The sequence below is a fragment of the Nannospalax galili genome, unplaced genomic scaffold (assembly GCF_000622305.1).
Source record: "Nannospalax galili isolate Female #2095 unplaced genomic scaffold, S.galili_v1.0 scaffold86, whole genome shotgun sequence".
In the NCBI taxonomy this organism is placed as follows: Eukaryota; Metazoa; Chordata; class Mammalia; order Rodentia; family Spalacidae; genus Nannospalax; species Nannospalax galili.
In genome coordinates, this window is record NW_008354174.1 from 384,577 (window position 1) to 399,575 (window position 14,999).

The following is a 14,999-nucleotide window of genomic DNA, read 5'->3' on the forward strand; positions in this document are numbered from 1 at the left end:
AGTCTATCTAAAAGACTCCCAAATTGTATAACTCTTATCTGTAGGGAGAAAAGAAAGTCCTTGACTGGTGAATAGGAGATGTGAAGAAGAAGTAAAGGCAACAGTAATTAGCATTACAAGTTTTAGACAGGGAACTAGAAAAAGGTCAGAACAGGGCAATTTTCAAATGTTCATATGAGAGTCCATTGGAGTTTCTTGACAAGGACTTCCAAAAGCATCCCTCTATTGGGTTCTTCCTCATTTTTCTTTTGTCTCCTAAGGCTGGACTAGTTGGCTCGAAAGAGTGGCTGGTTACTCTGGTGAGGGTCCAGTGACCTTGCTTCTTTAATGAATGAGCACAACCGTCAACAAGCCCAATTGTGACTGTCTTTGGCAATCAGGCTCAGCAGAAGTCATGATGATAGTTATTTCATGAAGAAGGGACTTCTGTATAGCATCATCTTATTAAAAGGACCTGGAATTTAAAAGGATTTGGTGCTAGGAGCCACATAGGAGGGAGAGCATATGTCATTTGTTTTCTGAGTCTGTGTTACTTCACTTAGTATAGCAGTTTCTAGATCCATCCATTTACCTGCAAATTTCATTATTTTATGTTTCTTTACTGCTGAATAGAACTCCATTGTGTAAATATACCACATTTTTATTACACTCGTCAGTTGAGGGACATTTAGGTTGCTTCTATCTCTTAGCTATTGTAAAAAGAGCGGCAACAAACATGGATGTACAAGTGTCTGTAAATTCTGATTTCTAAAAGATCTCCATTATCCAGTATTCTGAGAATGTTGATTTTTATACTTAATCTGATTCTAATTATTTAGAAAGAGTAACCTTCACAAAATGTGAGAGATAAATACATTTTCTCAGGTGCTGTGTTTGGGATGTCAGGAGTACATTCTAAAGGCTATTTTGCTTGTGTATGGTTTACTCCCATCCTACAGCTGTTACCAAGTGTACCCAGTATGGCCTAGATCAACCCTGCTGAGTCCTATAGTTAGACAGAACTAGTCTAGGAAGGAGAAACAATTTCAGCAGGAAAAAATTTTAAAAATAAGAAAAATGGAGAAGGAGGAAAAGGGAGAAGGAAGAGGAAAGAAGAAAAAGAATAGTTGACCTCCACTTAAGAGCAACTGGGAAAACCTTTAATAGGAAGGGTGAGAATTCTTTCTGTAGCCTAGTACTTAGTTTTCCAGTGATATGGCATAACTTATACCCTGACTATATGTTTACGACTTGAGTTTCTTCAGTTATTAGCTGCCTCTTCTGTCATTTTCTGTTCTCAGTATTAGGTTATACATTTCAGAGTTCAGATGACACATATAAAGGAGACACTAAGAAAAATTTAGGTTTTTGTTTTAGTCATGAAATAATCAGACAAAAAAACAACAACAGCAGCAACAACAAAAACTTTAATTTTAAACTTACATTTGGGTTTTGAAAATAAGTCATTTATAATTTGTAGTACTTCATAAACTTTTGCAGGTTAAAAGAATAAATTGGTAGCCAGGTGTGGTGGCACTTGCCTTTAGCCTTTAGCCTTTAGTCCCAGCACTCAGGAGGCAGAGGCAGGCAGATCTCTGTGAGATTGAGGCCAGTCCATTCTACATAATGAATTCCAGGCCAACTGGGACTACAAGGAGACCCTGTCTCAAAAAGACCAAAGAGAAAAAAAAGGAACACATTTTTTTTCCCTTTAGAGATATTCATTAGAATGTGGTAATTGATAAGCTTTTACTGTGCCTTTATATTGGCATTACTTTTGCAGTGAGATATTAGCTTACACATCACCAGCCTACATGCGTTTCACAGGGACTAGTGAAACACCAAACTGGGGAGTGTGGTTTTTTTTTTTTTTTTTAATCCAGTGTCCTTGGTCATGGGCAGCTGTATTCAGGTACATCTGTTACATTCTTTGCATGACTGTTTTCTATATTGTTTTTAAGGATTTATATTTTTATTTATGTGTATGTGTCTGTGTGTAGGTATATCTACATGCATGTGGGTGCCAAAGGCATTGGATTCCCCCGGAGCTGGAATTGTAGGCATTTTGAGAACTGAGGTACAATGTACTCCTGTCGCTGAGCTTTCCAGCCCTGTTCTGTTTTTTGGGGGGGCAATTTGTTGTTTTGTTTTTTAAGACAGGGTCTACCCATAGCCCAAGCTGACCAGAATTCACTATGTAGACCAAGCTGGCCTCGATCTCATAAAGATCTGCCTGCCTCTGCCTCCCAAGTGTTGAGCCCTGTTTTATTCTTAATTAAAACAAAACAGCCTTGTAGAAAATTGCTTTTAAATTTACTTCATCACCCAGTTACTTCCTTGGACAATTACTTCCTTGGATTAATATTATTCTGAACTAATTTTCCCATTGTAGTGAATTTTATTAATTGACCTTAGTAGTCTAGCACATCTTTTAAGTTTCAAATTAAGCATTCAAGTATGTATTAGGGCATTGTTAACTTTAATCTATAAGGTAGGTGCCTACAAACCAGCCCTGAGGTTAAGAATTTCTTAATGTACTAAAAGCTATTTAGTTGGATTTTTAAGTTGGCTTGCCGAATAACAAGTGAAATCTCGCCCATTATAAATGTATTTTCTTGAGGATGATACAGGTACTTTCAGCATGTTCCTTTGACCCAATTCTTTCTTTGCCTTTACATTACACAAACAATTTTATTGGATTTGATTACACTTTGTATGGGTTTTTGGTTTGGGTTTCTTTTTCTAAATTTGACCAGATTTCTTGAGTCAAATTAAATAAAATTTTTAAAAAATTTTATTTATTATTTTTATTTTATATGTCTACGTGTATTGCCTGCATGTAGGTAAGTGTACCTGTGTTGTGCAATGCCCATGGTAGTCAGAAGAGGCTCTCAGATCCCCTGGGACTGGAGTTACAGACAGTTGTTAGCTGCCATGTGGGTGCTGGGATTTGAGCCTGGGTCTTCTGCAAGAACAACCAGTGTTCTTAACCACTGAGCCATCTCTCCAGCCCCAAACTAAATAAATTTTAATAAATTGAAGCTTTTCTTCCTCCAGGAACAAAAGAATCTTCCTCTCTTCTGTTTTTCTGTTAATTCACACCCCCACTCCCTACACCTGCTCGTGAAAGCTAATAGGCTAGTAGAAACATCAGAGTCCATAGAGCTAAAATTTATTTCATTTACAGAATATTCTTGAAATTTGAAAGTTTTGTAACACTAGTAAAATGACACCATAAACAGAAATGTAAGATAGATAATGTGGGAAAATATGTTTCCCATTGGTGTTGCAGATAAAGACTTGATATTGGTAATAGAAAAATAGCAGCTCAAGCATAGTCATGCTTGTTTATGGATATCTGTTTAGAACTAGAATGAAAAAGTAAGTTAGTTCCTATTCTCAGGCAACAGAATTTCATTTTGTACTTTGTACATTCTGGTATTGGTGAATTTTGTTCATTGTTGTTTTCACCAGAACAGTATAAAGTAATAAAGATTGCCACTAAAATCTAAAACTCCCTGAAGCTGATGTTTGTTTGGGGATGATCTGCGCGGGCAGACAGAAAACATTGTCTGCACTGTTCGTGCCTACCATCACATGTCAATTTGAATTGAGTTTAACACTAGAAACAATATTGTAGGGGAAAAAGAGGAAGTATTGTCTAGAAATTTCAGCTGAAAGATAGGGCACATGAAATACTGGCTCAAAAATAAATGCTAAATTCTACGGGTTCTGCCACCAAAGCCACTACTTGGCACATTAAATACTGCGCAGGAAGTGGAATCCCATATTGTTATAAGTTAAGACTTTAAGTTGAACTATATTTCATGTCTTACCAAACTGATATGTTATTTCCTATAGATTTCCAGCACCTATCTGGAAAGCAATTGGCCTATACGGGTGAGTTGTTATTTTCTTGGTGTTGGAGTAGTCATTCTGGGAGTTGAGCCCTTGTGGATTCGTAAGAGTAAAATTTTAATCCTTGATCTGCTGGGCATTGCTAGTGGATTCACATGTATACATTTGTGACATATGACTAAATACTTGAGTTTTTTAATTTAACACTTTATATTTAAATCACTTAGCAAACATTAATATTATGTTTACCTTATATATTATTAAGTGCTTTATACCTAGTAAAGTGTGTATATTTGCAAGAAAAATGTCTTAATTTTTTTAAAACAGTTTTCAGCTATTGATAAGCTTGGACAGAATATTGCTGTGGTTGGCAAGTTTGGCTTTGCACACTACTCTTTACTCACCAAAAAATGGAAGCTATTTGGAAACATTACTCAGGTTAGTCTTTTTTAAAATAAAAACCAGTTTTAAAATACAAAGCAGGAAAGGGGAATAAAATGATACTGGGCTAAAGATGTAGCTCAGTAGCAGAGCACTTCCTAGCATTCAACAGATCCTGGGAAAGAGAGAAAGGGAGGAGAGCCTGACTTTGATAATGTCTATAAGCCAATTTTGAAAAATACTCGGTAATTTGATAAAGGATCTTATATTGAGATAGTTGTGTTTTTATTCTTATTAAGATCAGCAATAAGGACTAGGGAGATGGCTTAGCAGGTAAAGTGCTTACCACAAAAGCAAAAGTACCCGAGTTTGAATTCCCAGTACCCATGTAAAGTGCTGGGTGGACATGGTAGCTCACCTGTAATTCCAGCCCTAGAAGGTGAAAACGGGTCCTTGGAGCAAGTTGGCTGGTGAGACTAGCCAAATTAGTAAGCTCTGGCTTGGACTGAGAGATTCCGCCTCCATAAATCAGGTAGAAGAGCAATTAAGGAGGATTTCAGACATCAAACTCGGGCCTTGACATGCACACATACACACAAACACACACACACATATGACAGTCACTTGGCAATAAAAAGAAGAAAAGGGGGGCGGGGAGACATCAGTAACAGTAATGTTTATCTTAGGATTTAATATTACCTTCAAGATTGAGTTTATCAGATGTGTTGAGAGTAAATTTCCACAAAATTAGAGTTTGCTCTGTGTGCAGTATATTATGTACTTGGGTGGCAGAGAGAGAGAGAGAGAGAGAGTTAGATTTTACAAGAGTCATGGAAAGAAGAAAATTAATTAATAGTAGGTGTGTTTTGTATATGAGGCACTTTAAAATGCTTTTATAAAGATATTATCACATCTTTATAACAACTCAGTGAGGATACTAATGTTACTAATGTTAATGTTTGGTAAAAGAAAAATTGGGATACGATCTCTCATCTGATGAAGGAAAAGCTGGAATTCCAGCCAAGTTTGATGGGCTAGAGGGATGATGGTGCTATATGGTAGGAGTTATTTTGAGTGATACATTTGTTTACTTAACAGAAATATTTTTTAAGATAGGATATGCACCATTATTAATAAAGGCCCTGAGTAATAATTCAGGAGAGAGAGAGAATACAGCAGAATGACCTGAGCTTTCTATGTCTGCCTAAGAATACCTTGTTGCTTTCTTATAATTTTGAGTAACATAATTAAGATAAATACATCTTTGCATTTTCTTTTAAGGAACAGAATATGATTGTGACTGGTGGCTTAGCCTGGTGGAACGAGTTTATGGTCCTTGCATGTTACAGCATAAGCAACCGTCAAGAAGAGGTAACTTCTTTTTTTTCAGAAATAATACATCTAAAATTTTAAAGGTAGCCAGGCATGGTGGCACATACCTTTAATCCCAGCACTCAGAAGGCAGAGGCAGACTGACCTCTGTGAGTTCATGGCCAGCCTGGTCTGAATAGTGAGTTCCAGGCCAGCTGGGGCTACAGGGAGACCCTGTCTCAAAAAGACCAAAATTTTTAAAGGTAATAAGCACTACTAAATTGTAGGTAGAAAATAATCCATTAAAATGGAATAAAACATCTTTTCCAATAATTTAACATTTTATACAGAAGAATTACTATTTTAGATTATTACTGTTCTTTACTAAAGTGACAGAAGTTGCAAGATAACTTTTATATCACAGCACACAAGAAGCTAAGGCAGGAGGATTGTGAATTCAAGTCCAGTCTGGTCTATATAATAAGACTCTGTCTCAAAAACAAAACAAAAACCTTTAGCTGTTACTATTCTCTATAAAGTCTGATAATAATAAAATATAGTTAAAAGCAAAAAAAATTTTAAGAACAGCTCTTCTTTTTTAAAGAAATATCTTACTTTTTATTTTATGTGTATGAGTGTATTGTCTGCATGTGTGTAAGTGCACCCATGTCGTGCAATACCTGCACAAGTCAGGATGTCAGATCTCCTGGAACCAGAGTTACAGTTGTTAGCCACCAAGTGGGTGCTGGGAATTGAACCTGGGTCCTCTGCAAGAGCAGCCAGTGCCCTTAAATACTGAGTCACCTTTCCAGCCCCTAAGAATGGCTGTTCTTAAAGACAAGTTTCTTAGTGTATTGTTTTACATGATTCTTTTTGAGGAACTCCTAGTCTCATTTCAGGTCTAAATGCACATATCTGAAAAGATTTAATAATTGCATTCACAGTCTGATCACTTCATCTTTGGTATTTATAAAGTTAGCTTGCAAAACTACAAACATAACTCATTTTTTGGCTAAAACTTAACTTCTATTAATAGAAAGGTCTATGGATAAAAAATAGCATGACTGAAGTATTAGGGTTCCCTGTAGCCATCTCATTTTCATCTGTTCATTTCTTCTTCAGCTCAGAGTATACCTGCGAACTTCAAATCTGGACAATGCCTTTGCTCATGTCACCAAAGCACAAGCAGAAACATTACTGCTTAGTGTCTTCCGGGACATGGTAATAGTATTTAGAGCAGACTGTTCAATATGCCTTTACAGTATTGAAAGAAAAGCTGATGGGTAAGTTGCACTACAAGATAAGTCACTTTTGCTCCTCTTCTCTTGTGCCCCCTCTTACATTTTCTCAGAAATTCTTTTCCCATTTTCATGTTTTGTTTTAATTACTGGTCTTTTTGTAATAGCTGTGAAAAAAAGAGAAAGAGGAAAAATAACCCGCATTAACTACTTGAACTTGTCTTCCCATGTTATTTGGGGAAAAAATATCTAGCTTTAACTGAGATAAATCTTAGATATTTTTTTCACAACTTGAAATTAAGTGGCTAATAGCCATCCTAGTTTTCAAACACTTGGAGAAATTTAAGGAATTCCCTAGTTTTAAGGCCTTAGGAAGCATATCGTTAGTAAGCCATTTATGCTCCCACTGCAGTGAACATTGTAGTCTGCTGCAGAAAAAGACACAATTCTGCAGCTGCTACATGCAGTCTTATATTATTGGCATCTGGTGAGCTTGCAGCATGTAAGCCACACCTCTTAGATTTTATTTTGGTTTTGTTTTGTCTTTTTATTTATTTTTTTATGTTTATGAGCATATTGCCTGCATGTATGTATGTACAGCCGTATTGTGCAGTGACCACAGAGGTCAGAAGAGGACATTGAATCCCCTGGAACTGGAGTTTCAGACAGTTGGTAGCTGCCACATGAGTGCTGGGTATTGAACCCGGGTCCTCTGCAAGAGTAGTCAGTGCTCTTAACTGCTGAGCCATCTCTCCAGCCCCAGTGGATTTGTTTGTTCTCAGAGCTATGTTTGTTTGATAAGGACACAAAGTATAAATTTACTGAAGTGTGGTGATTAGATAGTAATACAGAGATAAAAAATTAATACGTATTACTGCCTCAAAATAAAACCTTCACCCTTTCACAACCAATTAGTTCTTCACCACCACCCCCTCCCCAGAAGTACTTACTTATATAGCTTCTTCTCTGGTGGTGTTTTTGGGAGTGTTTCTCTGTTGTACCTTTGTTTTTCCTTCTTTCTAGCATCTTATTTCCTTTCTTTGTCTTATTTTTATGTATGGTTTTTGGGTCCCTCAACCTCACTAATACTGATGGAAAGATATTTAGGGAGAAGACAACAGGTAGAAGACATTTGGGTTTGCCATAAACAAAATGTGACTATAGTAGCTGGGAAGGAAAAAAGGAAAATGATCTTGTTAATGTTGCTGAGCTATAGTGTATTTTGGTTCTTTTGTTTTGTTTTGTTTACAGTTTGAATACTACTGCTGGTATTCAGGTTCTTCAAGAGGTCTCCATGTCACGCTACATTCCTCACCCTTTCTTGGTAGTCTCTGTCACTCTGACTTCAGTGAGCACAGAGAATGGAATCACCTTGAAAATGCCACAGCAGGTACTGTTCCATTTTCAGAGTGCTTAGGAGTTTCTATTTCAGTCTTTCATGTCTTAAGTCAGCATTAGAGACTATTTGTTTAGCAAATAAATACTATTATGCTATATGAAGATACTGAGTTTCAGTGGCAGGCCTAACAGTCATGGTTTCTGGTCAACATTAAGCAGGTAATTCCATACATAATTGTTCTTATGATATGTATACTATGAGAGCATAGCACCAGGACTCTGACACTGTCTGAACAGAGAAGTTTGATATTCCATTTAAATTGAAACCTGATAGGAGGTGATGGTCTAATCAAAGAGGAAGAAATTGAGGCAGTAATGCAGAGGCCTGTAGATAAGATGTAGCATGACAACTCAAGGAGCTGGAAGAATTTTAGCAACTAGAACATGAGGTATGCAAGAACGTGAGTCCTCAGAATAGTATTGGTAACTTTAGACTTTCATTTCAAATCTGGAGTGATTTAAGGTAGATGTTTTGAGTTCTAAGCTGTGTACTGTTTATCTTATACAGAGGAAAGTGAAGATGGGGCACAATTTAACAAAGTGAGAGCATGTGGGAGGCGTCTATAATGGATCGTAGTGAATATTAGTGGCCTGAACTTGGTTAGGGAACAAGCATGTGGAAAGAAATAAAATGAATTTAGAAGGTAGGGGACTTCATGAGCACTTATGAGGGAAGAGAAAGTACAATCCTGTAGTTTGTGGGTATAGGATCCAGGTATATAGCAGTGCCACCAGCATACAGTTGCATAACTTTCTTTTCTAGGATTGCTGCTCCTTCTCGAGTGTGTTCCAAATTTGATGTCAACTGGAAACCTTTTCTCAAAGAAAATTCTATAAAATGTAGATTTATCTTCTCTTATTTTCCCCATTTGTTACTTCTTTTTATATATTTTTTAATTATTCTTATGTGTATGAGTGTATTGCCTGTTTGCATGTAAGTTCAGCTATGTCGTGTAATGCCTGCAGAGGTCAGAACAGGGTGTCAGATCCATCCCTTAGAACTGGAGTTACAGACGGTTGTTAGCTGTCATGTGGGTGCTGGGATTTGAACCCAGGTTCTTTGCAAGAGCAATTGGTGCTCTTAACTGCTGAACCATCTCTCCAGCCCGTTACTTCAAATTTAGGTACTTCCATTACACCCATACAGTTATGGAGAATTCAACACTTTTATTAAGAGCCTCTTCCACCGTAGTTATAGTTGTTAAAAGCTAACGTTTATAAGGCTTCTGATTTGTAGCATCCTGTCTCATTTCTCTATTCTATGGAATAAGAAATAATGAAAGCCACTTAACTACATGAGAACTCTAAAATATTTGCAGCTAGTTGTCATTCATTGGCATTCTGTTCTCATACCTTTCTTTGTAACATTACATTTGCCTGTCAGATAGTCTCACAGTACCACCCACCTCATATTTGTTCTGGACTTGTTAACTTTCCTCATCTCCCTTCTGAACTTAAGAAATTGTTTTCTTCCTTACAATACAACTCCAGTTCCATCTGAAAACTCTCATATAACCAGAGTTCTAGTTAATATGAGAAAGTTCTGTTTTACAAAGAATTATCAGTGAAAGAATTAAACAGGCTGTGAGAATGAAGGACTCACCATTTTATAGCCCAAGAAAATAGCTGATTCAGCAGTGTTCATTATTATGCAAAATCTTACAGGGAAAGAATCCAGTCATCACACCAAAGTGTGTCATTCACCAATTGTAGTGTCATTAAAAGTAAGGGAAAACAGGTGTGGTATGTGCCTATAGTGATGTGATAGGAAATTCTTGTTAAGAACTATTACAAAAACTTCAAGCCTAAATGGAATCAAGTGTCTAGAAACATCTTCCTTTCACAGGAATTATAGAGATAAGATTGTTTTGATTACACCAACAAGAAAAAAGAAGCTGGGCAGTCTATAGGATAGCTCTGAGTGAATAATATGGGGTAAAAGGAGAGAATTCTAAATTAAATAAGATTTTTGAACCATAGCATCCAAATGCAATATTCGTGAGCTAAATTTATGGAGTAAATTTGGTAGCTGCCATACTGCAGAAACAAGCCAGTAAGCTCATGTGTACTCTCATTCAAACAGCTGTTAAGAGGCACTGTTGTATAATTAAGAATAAATATGAATTGAGAGAGAGAAACAACTTGTTTCATTTACCCTTGTGGTTTTAAGGCAATGCCCATATATTTTATATGTGCCAGATACAGTGTTGATCAGTAGTATCAGTGGATGGGGTCTACCAGTTTAAGAAGAGTTCACAAAGAAATGTTTAACTTAGTGAAAAGCCAGTTAAAGCTGCAAGCACTACAAGGCAAGTATTGATTTGATGATGATCATTAAAAACAAGGAACAATGAGAATGATTAATGAGAGTGGGGCTCATGAGAACAGGCTCCTTGTTAAACTCTGGAAACCCCCATGGAGAATCATCCACAACAGATCTTGTAGGCTGGGAGATGGTGTTTTGAGTTCTTCCAAATCTAGGATTTTGAGCATATAGGTTGCTTTTAAATGTTTTTTTTTTTTCTGAAAATCTGAGTACTATTGCAATCACCTTTAATATCGTTAATAGGAAATATTGAAAGAGTAGTTAGTAATAATCAACACTTTTTGAAGAAAAGAGGTGTATTTTTTTAAAGAAGTATGTGAAATATAATTGTGAAATCAACCATATTAAAACTTAAGATGCGTGGCTAGATATATTGCTCAGTGGTAGAGTACTTACCTGGCATGCACAAGGCCCTGGTTCCATCTCCAGCAAATAAATAAATAAATTAATTAAATAAATAAATAAAATCGTGAGTTGGTCTTTATGAACATTATTCATATTGTAGTAAGTTTTAGCCAATTCTTTCCAGATCTTTGGAAATATCTGCGGAGGTTGTCCATATGCCAGGCCCAGATACCCACACTGTCTTAACTCATGTTTGCATGTTCATTTTTCTTTGTCCTCTGCCACTCAGCTACATTTTACTGTTATCTGAGTGCCTGACTCTTACAATTCCCAAGACTCTTAAATTCCATTTTCCATCTCATTCCTCTAAGTTATTCAGAGTTTTTTCATTTTTTTTAATTTGTTTTTTTTTATTGGATTTTTGTGTATTTCATACAGAACATCTCAATCGATCTTAGTCATTTTTATACCCACGTCCCCACTGGCACCCTCCCATAGCCCCCCTACTGGAATGCATACATTCTGTTATTTGTGTTAATGCCTATTGTGTTGTTAGTGTCCCCAGACGTTCCTCAGTGCAAGTTCATCTACTGAGGTCTAGTCAGCTTATCTAGAGTCTCTCACTTTAGGAAGGTCAGCTCTTCCTCACCTAGCAGTAATCAGTTTCCAATATTTCTTCAGCCAAGATTGGGGTCTGCTATCCATTTCCCCAGTTCTGTGCTGGGTTTTTGTCTCCTTGAGTTTGCATGGGACTTTTGTATGCTGACACCATTGCTGTAGATTCATATGAACAGGGACCCAGGAGCTTGTAGGACTCTATTTCCATATGGTTGTGCACCTCCTCCCTAGCTTTTACAATCTTTCTATCCCCTCTTCTACAATGTTCCTTAAGTCCTGGGTGGGTGAAGTTTAATACAGGAGTCCTATCCAAGGACCCACACTGCGTTCTCTTAATCATTATGCTTTGGCCATTAGTGACCTTTTGTGTTCCTGGCCCACTGTTGCATGAGGGAACTTCATTAGTGAGAATTGAGAGATTCATTAGTGTCCTTTTTACCCCTGTTCCATGTTCCATGAGACTTAGGTGTAGAGGTTGCACTGTAGATGTGTCACTTAGGCCTGAGCAATTCATAGACAATGTCTGCGTGTGACCAGTTGTGTGGTACTTGGTAATAGCCTCCAACTGGTGCAAAATAAGATTCTTTGATGAGTGGTGACTGGGATATTTATCAGTAAATATAAGGATACGTATTTTGCACATAGTAAGAAATTACATTAGTTTTGGGATTATGATAGTCTTCAGGTTTTCTCTGAGATTTATGACCACTTCAGCCATGTGTATTAGGCTATGTTTACACACTTGAGTTTCCTCCCATTGAGTGGGCTTTTAGTCCAATTAGGTAGCTGTTGATTGCCCCCAAGATGAAAATACTGCACCAGTGTCATATGCTGTGCTTATTGATGTGGTTATTTGGTCTTGAAGCTGGGAGGGGGGAGGAAGTGTTATACAAGGAACCTTAGGGATAAAGGGAAAAAGGAGCTCAAGAGAGGTGGGACCATAGGAGACTGGTATTATCAAGGGAGAATTGGGGAAAATGGGGACACTTTATATAGGGAAGCCATGGTAGAAGGGTTAGATAAACAATAAATAAGGGGGGACAAATAATGCCAGCTGGTTTTTTTCTTTTGTTTTAAAGTTTAATTTTTAATTAAATTGATGCTTAATATGCACATTTATAAGGCATTCCCTATGATAATTCAGTACATGTATATAATTGTAATAAGATGATCAAAGTAGTAAGCACATCCATTTCCTCCAAAGTTAGTAATGTCTATATGCTGTAAATTACATATTTTTCTGTTCCAATTATTTTGAAATATAGATTGTCAAAACCAATAGTTACCGTACTTTGCTATAGAAAATCAGAAATAATTCCTCCTCTTTCTTGTTTTTGTTTTCTTTCTCATTTCTTTCAGTCTCTGGTGACCACTGTTCCACTCCTTTTTTTCCTTGAATTTGGCTTTTTGTTTTCCACATTACCTCTAGTTCCATTCATACTACTGAAAATGACATGATTTCATTCTTACATCCGAGTAATATTCCATTCTATACATGTACCTCATTTATTTCCATTTGTCCACTGAAGAACCTCTTCTTGATTGTGTATCTGAATACACAATGAATAGTGCACTGTGAATAGTGCTGTAGTGAACATTGGTGTGCAGGTATTTCCATGGAGTCCAGAGTCTGTGGTTATAATTGTTCACTAGTCCTTCTTTCTATAGCCTTGTGTGACAGAGGAAGTTAGAAGAACATCCAGATTTTCACACCAACTACAGATTTGTTTCCATGTCTCCAGGTGAACTGTCTTCTAATGAGTGCCCTGCCTCTCTATCTCTGCCCTAAAATATCAACCCAACATTTGCCTAACCTTTGTCTTCAGTAATCAATTTCCATTCTCTAAAGGATGCATATAAAATATAAAGGCATGCTAGAACTCTCTGATCTTTATTAAGACCCTTTCTTGACAACAAATGGGTCAGGAGGCTATTGTCCACTGGCCACTAAAGCCATTTCTCTGCTCTCTTTGACAGAATTCTCTCTCTGCCTTTCCTCCCGGCATTCTATTTGAACTTGCTCCCATTTAGCCATCACTCCCACCTCACCACCAAAACTTCACTTGAAAGACTATAAGAGCAGGAGGAAGGATGGGATGTTAACTGGAGATGTCCTCCAACCACTGTGCCAGCAAGCTGTAGTCACACCTCCTTTCCCAAGCTCGTCAAGGAGTGATGGGGGAGTCAGTTATCCCTCCCACCCAGTCAGTCCTTAGCTGCAGATGGGGAGGGGGCGCACTAAGGATATATAAGCTGAGAACTCCATGAGGCACTTCTCTCGCCATTTTGTACGGCTGTCAGGAAGTCACAGGATCTGCATTTGAGTGTAGACTTTCCAATGCAGCCATTAATTGGGGGGTGCCCCCTCTTTTGTAAATAACCCCCACCCTATGCTCTGTTAGCAAGTCCAATAAACTTAAGATTAAAAAAAAAGAAAAGAACAGAGCTAATGGAAACCTTCATTATTCCACCAAATTTGACCCCATGTTGGCAGATCCTTTTGTCTTTGATTTCTTATTCCTATTTTCCCCCCTTAAACTTCATTGTATATATATTTTTGTGTGACCTGCTTCAAGTTATTTCTGGAAAAATGTGTTAAAAATTGCCTCCCTTTGGAATAAACAAACAAAAAAACCAAACAAACCAAAACTTAAAATAGAAAAAGATCATCTGTGTCAAAGCTGTTGCTATTGAAGTGAGCAAGGACTAGCTGGCTATTCCACACGTCGATGTGGTAGTCATTAATGCCTAGCTAGTTTTTAAAAACCAGAGGGAGTCATAGTCGAACAACCTAATGACAAATTACACATACATGAGGACTCTACATGAGTCCATATGCATAGCTAAAGGCTACATAACAAGAAACAATGCCAGACAGGAGAAACCTTCTGAATTGTTGGCCAGGGTGGTCCAAGAGACTCCCCAAATTACACAGATGTATTACCACAGTCTTTGATGGCCTCCCAGAACTTGAAGGTAAGACCCTCCTGCTGAAGACAGAACATACTTTGGACACCGGATTTGCAGCAGTAGAGCTGGAACTGACCTGGAAGCCACTTCTCTGAAGGCCAGCTCTCATAACTTTGGAGAGCACTATGGTGGTTCCAAGGGAAAACACCAGTCAGTGGTTTTTCATGTTTTATGACGGGAATCCAAAGTTTTAATGGTTTTTTTTTTATTTTGTTTTGTTTTGTTTTGTTTGTGCTTGGTTGGAATCCAGGGCTTTGTTGTACAGTCTGGGGAGGAGACCACTAACTACATCTCTCACTTGCCACTTTCTACATGATCTGCTGCAGAATAAGCAAGAACACTTTGTATAACTATGTATTGTACATCTAGAGTACTTAGGATGGCTGCTTTTCTTCCTTGAATAAGCCCTAATTTACTGGAAACTTAAGTTGATCTATCCAGCAAATGTCAAGGTCTGGGACTTGACAGTCCCACATCAGAATAGTCATTTTTCCTTCCTGAAATTGCTTCGTTCTTTACCTTATGTGGCACCAGACTTCCTTATTTCTCTTCTTTTCTGAAAAAGAATAGCTCAA

The 14,999-nt window shown here is 37.4% G+C and overlaps 1 protein-coding gene across 2 annotated transcripts in view; it reads left to right on the forward strand.

Moving 5' to 3' along the window:
- Ric1 (RIC1 homolog, RAB6A GEF complex partner 1) overlaps positions 1–14,999 on the forward strand; it is a 103,130-nt gene that overhangs the window by 74,591 nt on the left and 13,540 nt on the right. For both annotated transcript variants that reach the window (XM_008851190.3, XM_017802740.2), the window contains exons 13-17: positions 3,841–3,879; positions 4,165–4,275; positions 5,500–5,589; positions 6,652–6,812; positions 8,019–8,157. In XM_008851190.3, the coding sequence (XP_008849412.1) occupies positions 3,841–3,879; positions 4,165–4,275; positions 5,500–5,589; positions 6,652–6,812; positions 8,019–8,157 (540 nt within the window). The remainder of the gene's footprint in view (positions 1–3,840; positions 3,880–4,164; positions 4,276–5,499; positions 5,590–6,651; positions 6,813–8,018; positions 8,158–14,999) is intronic.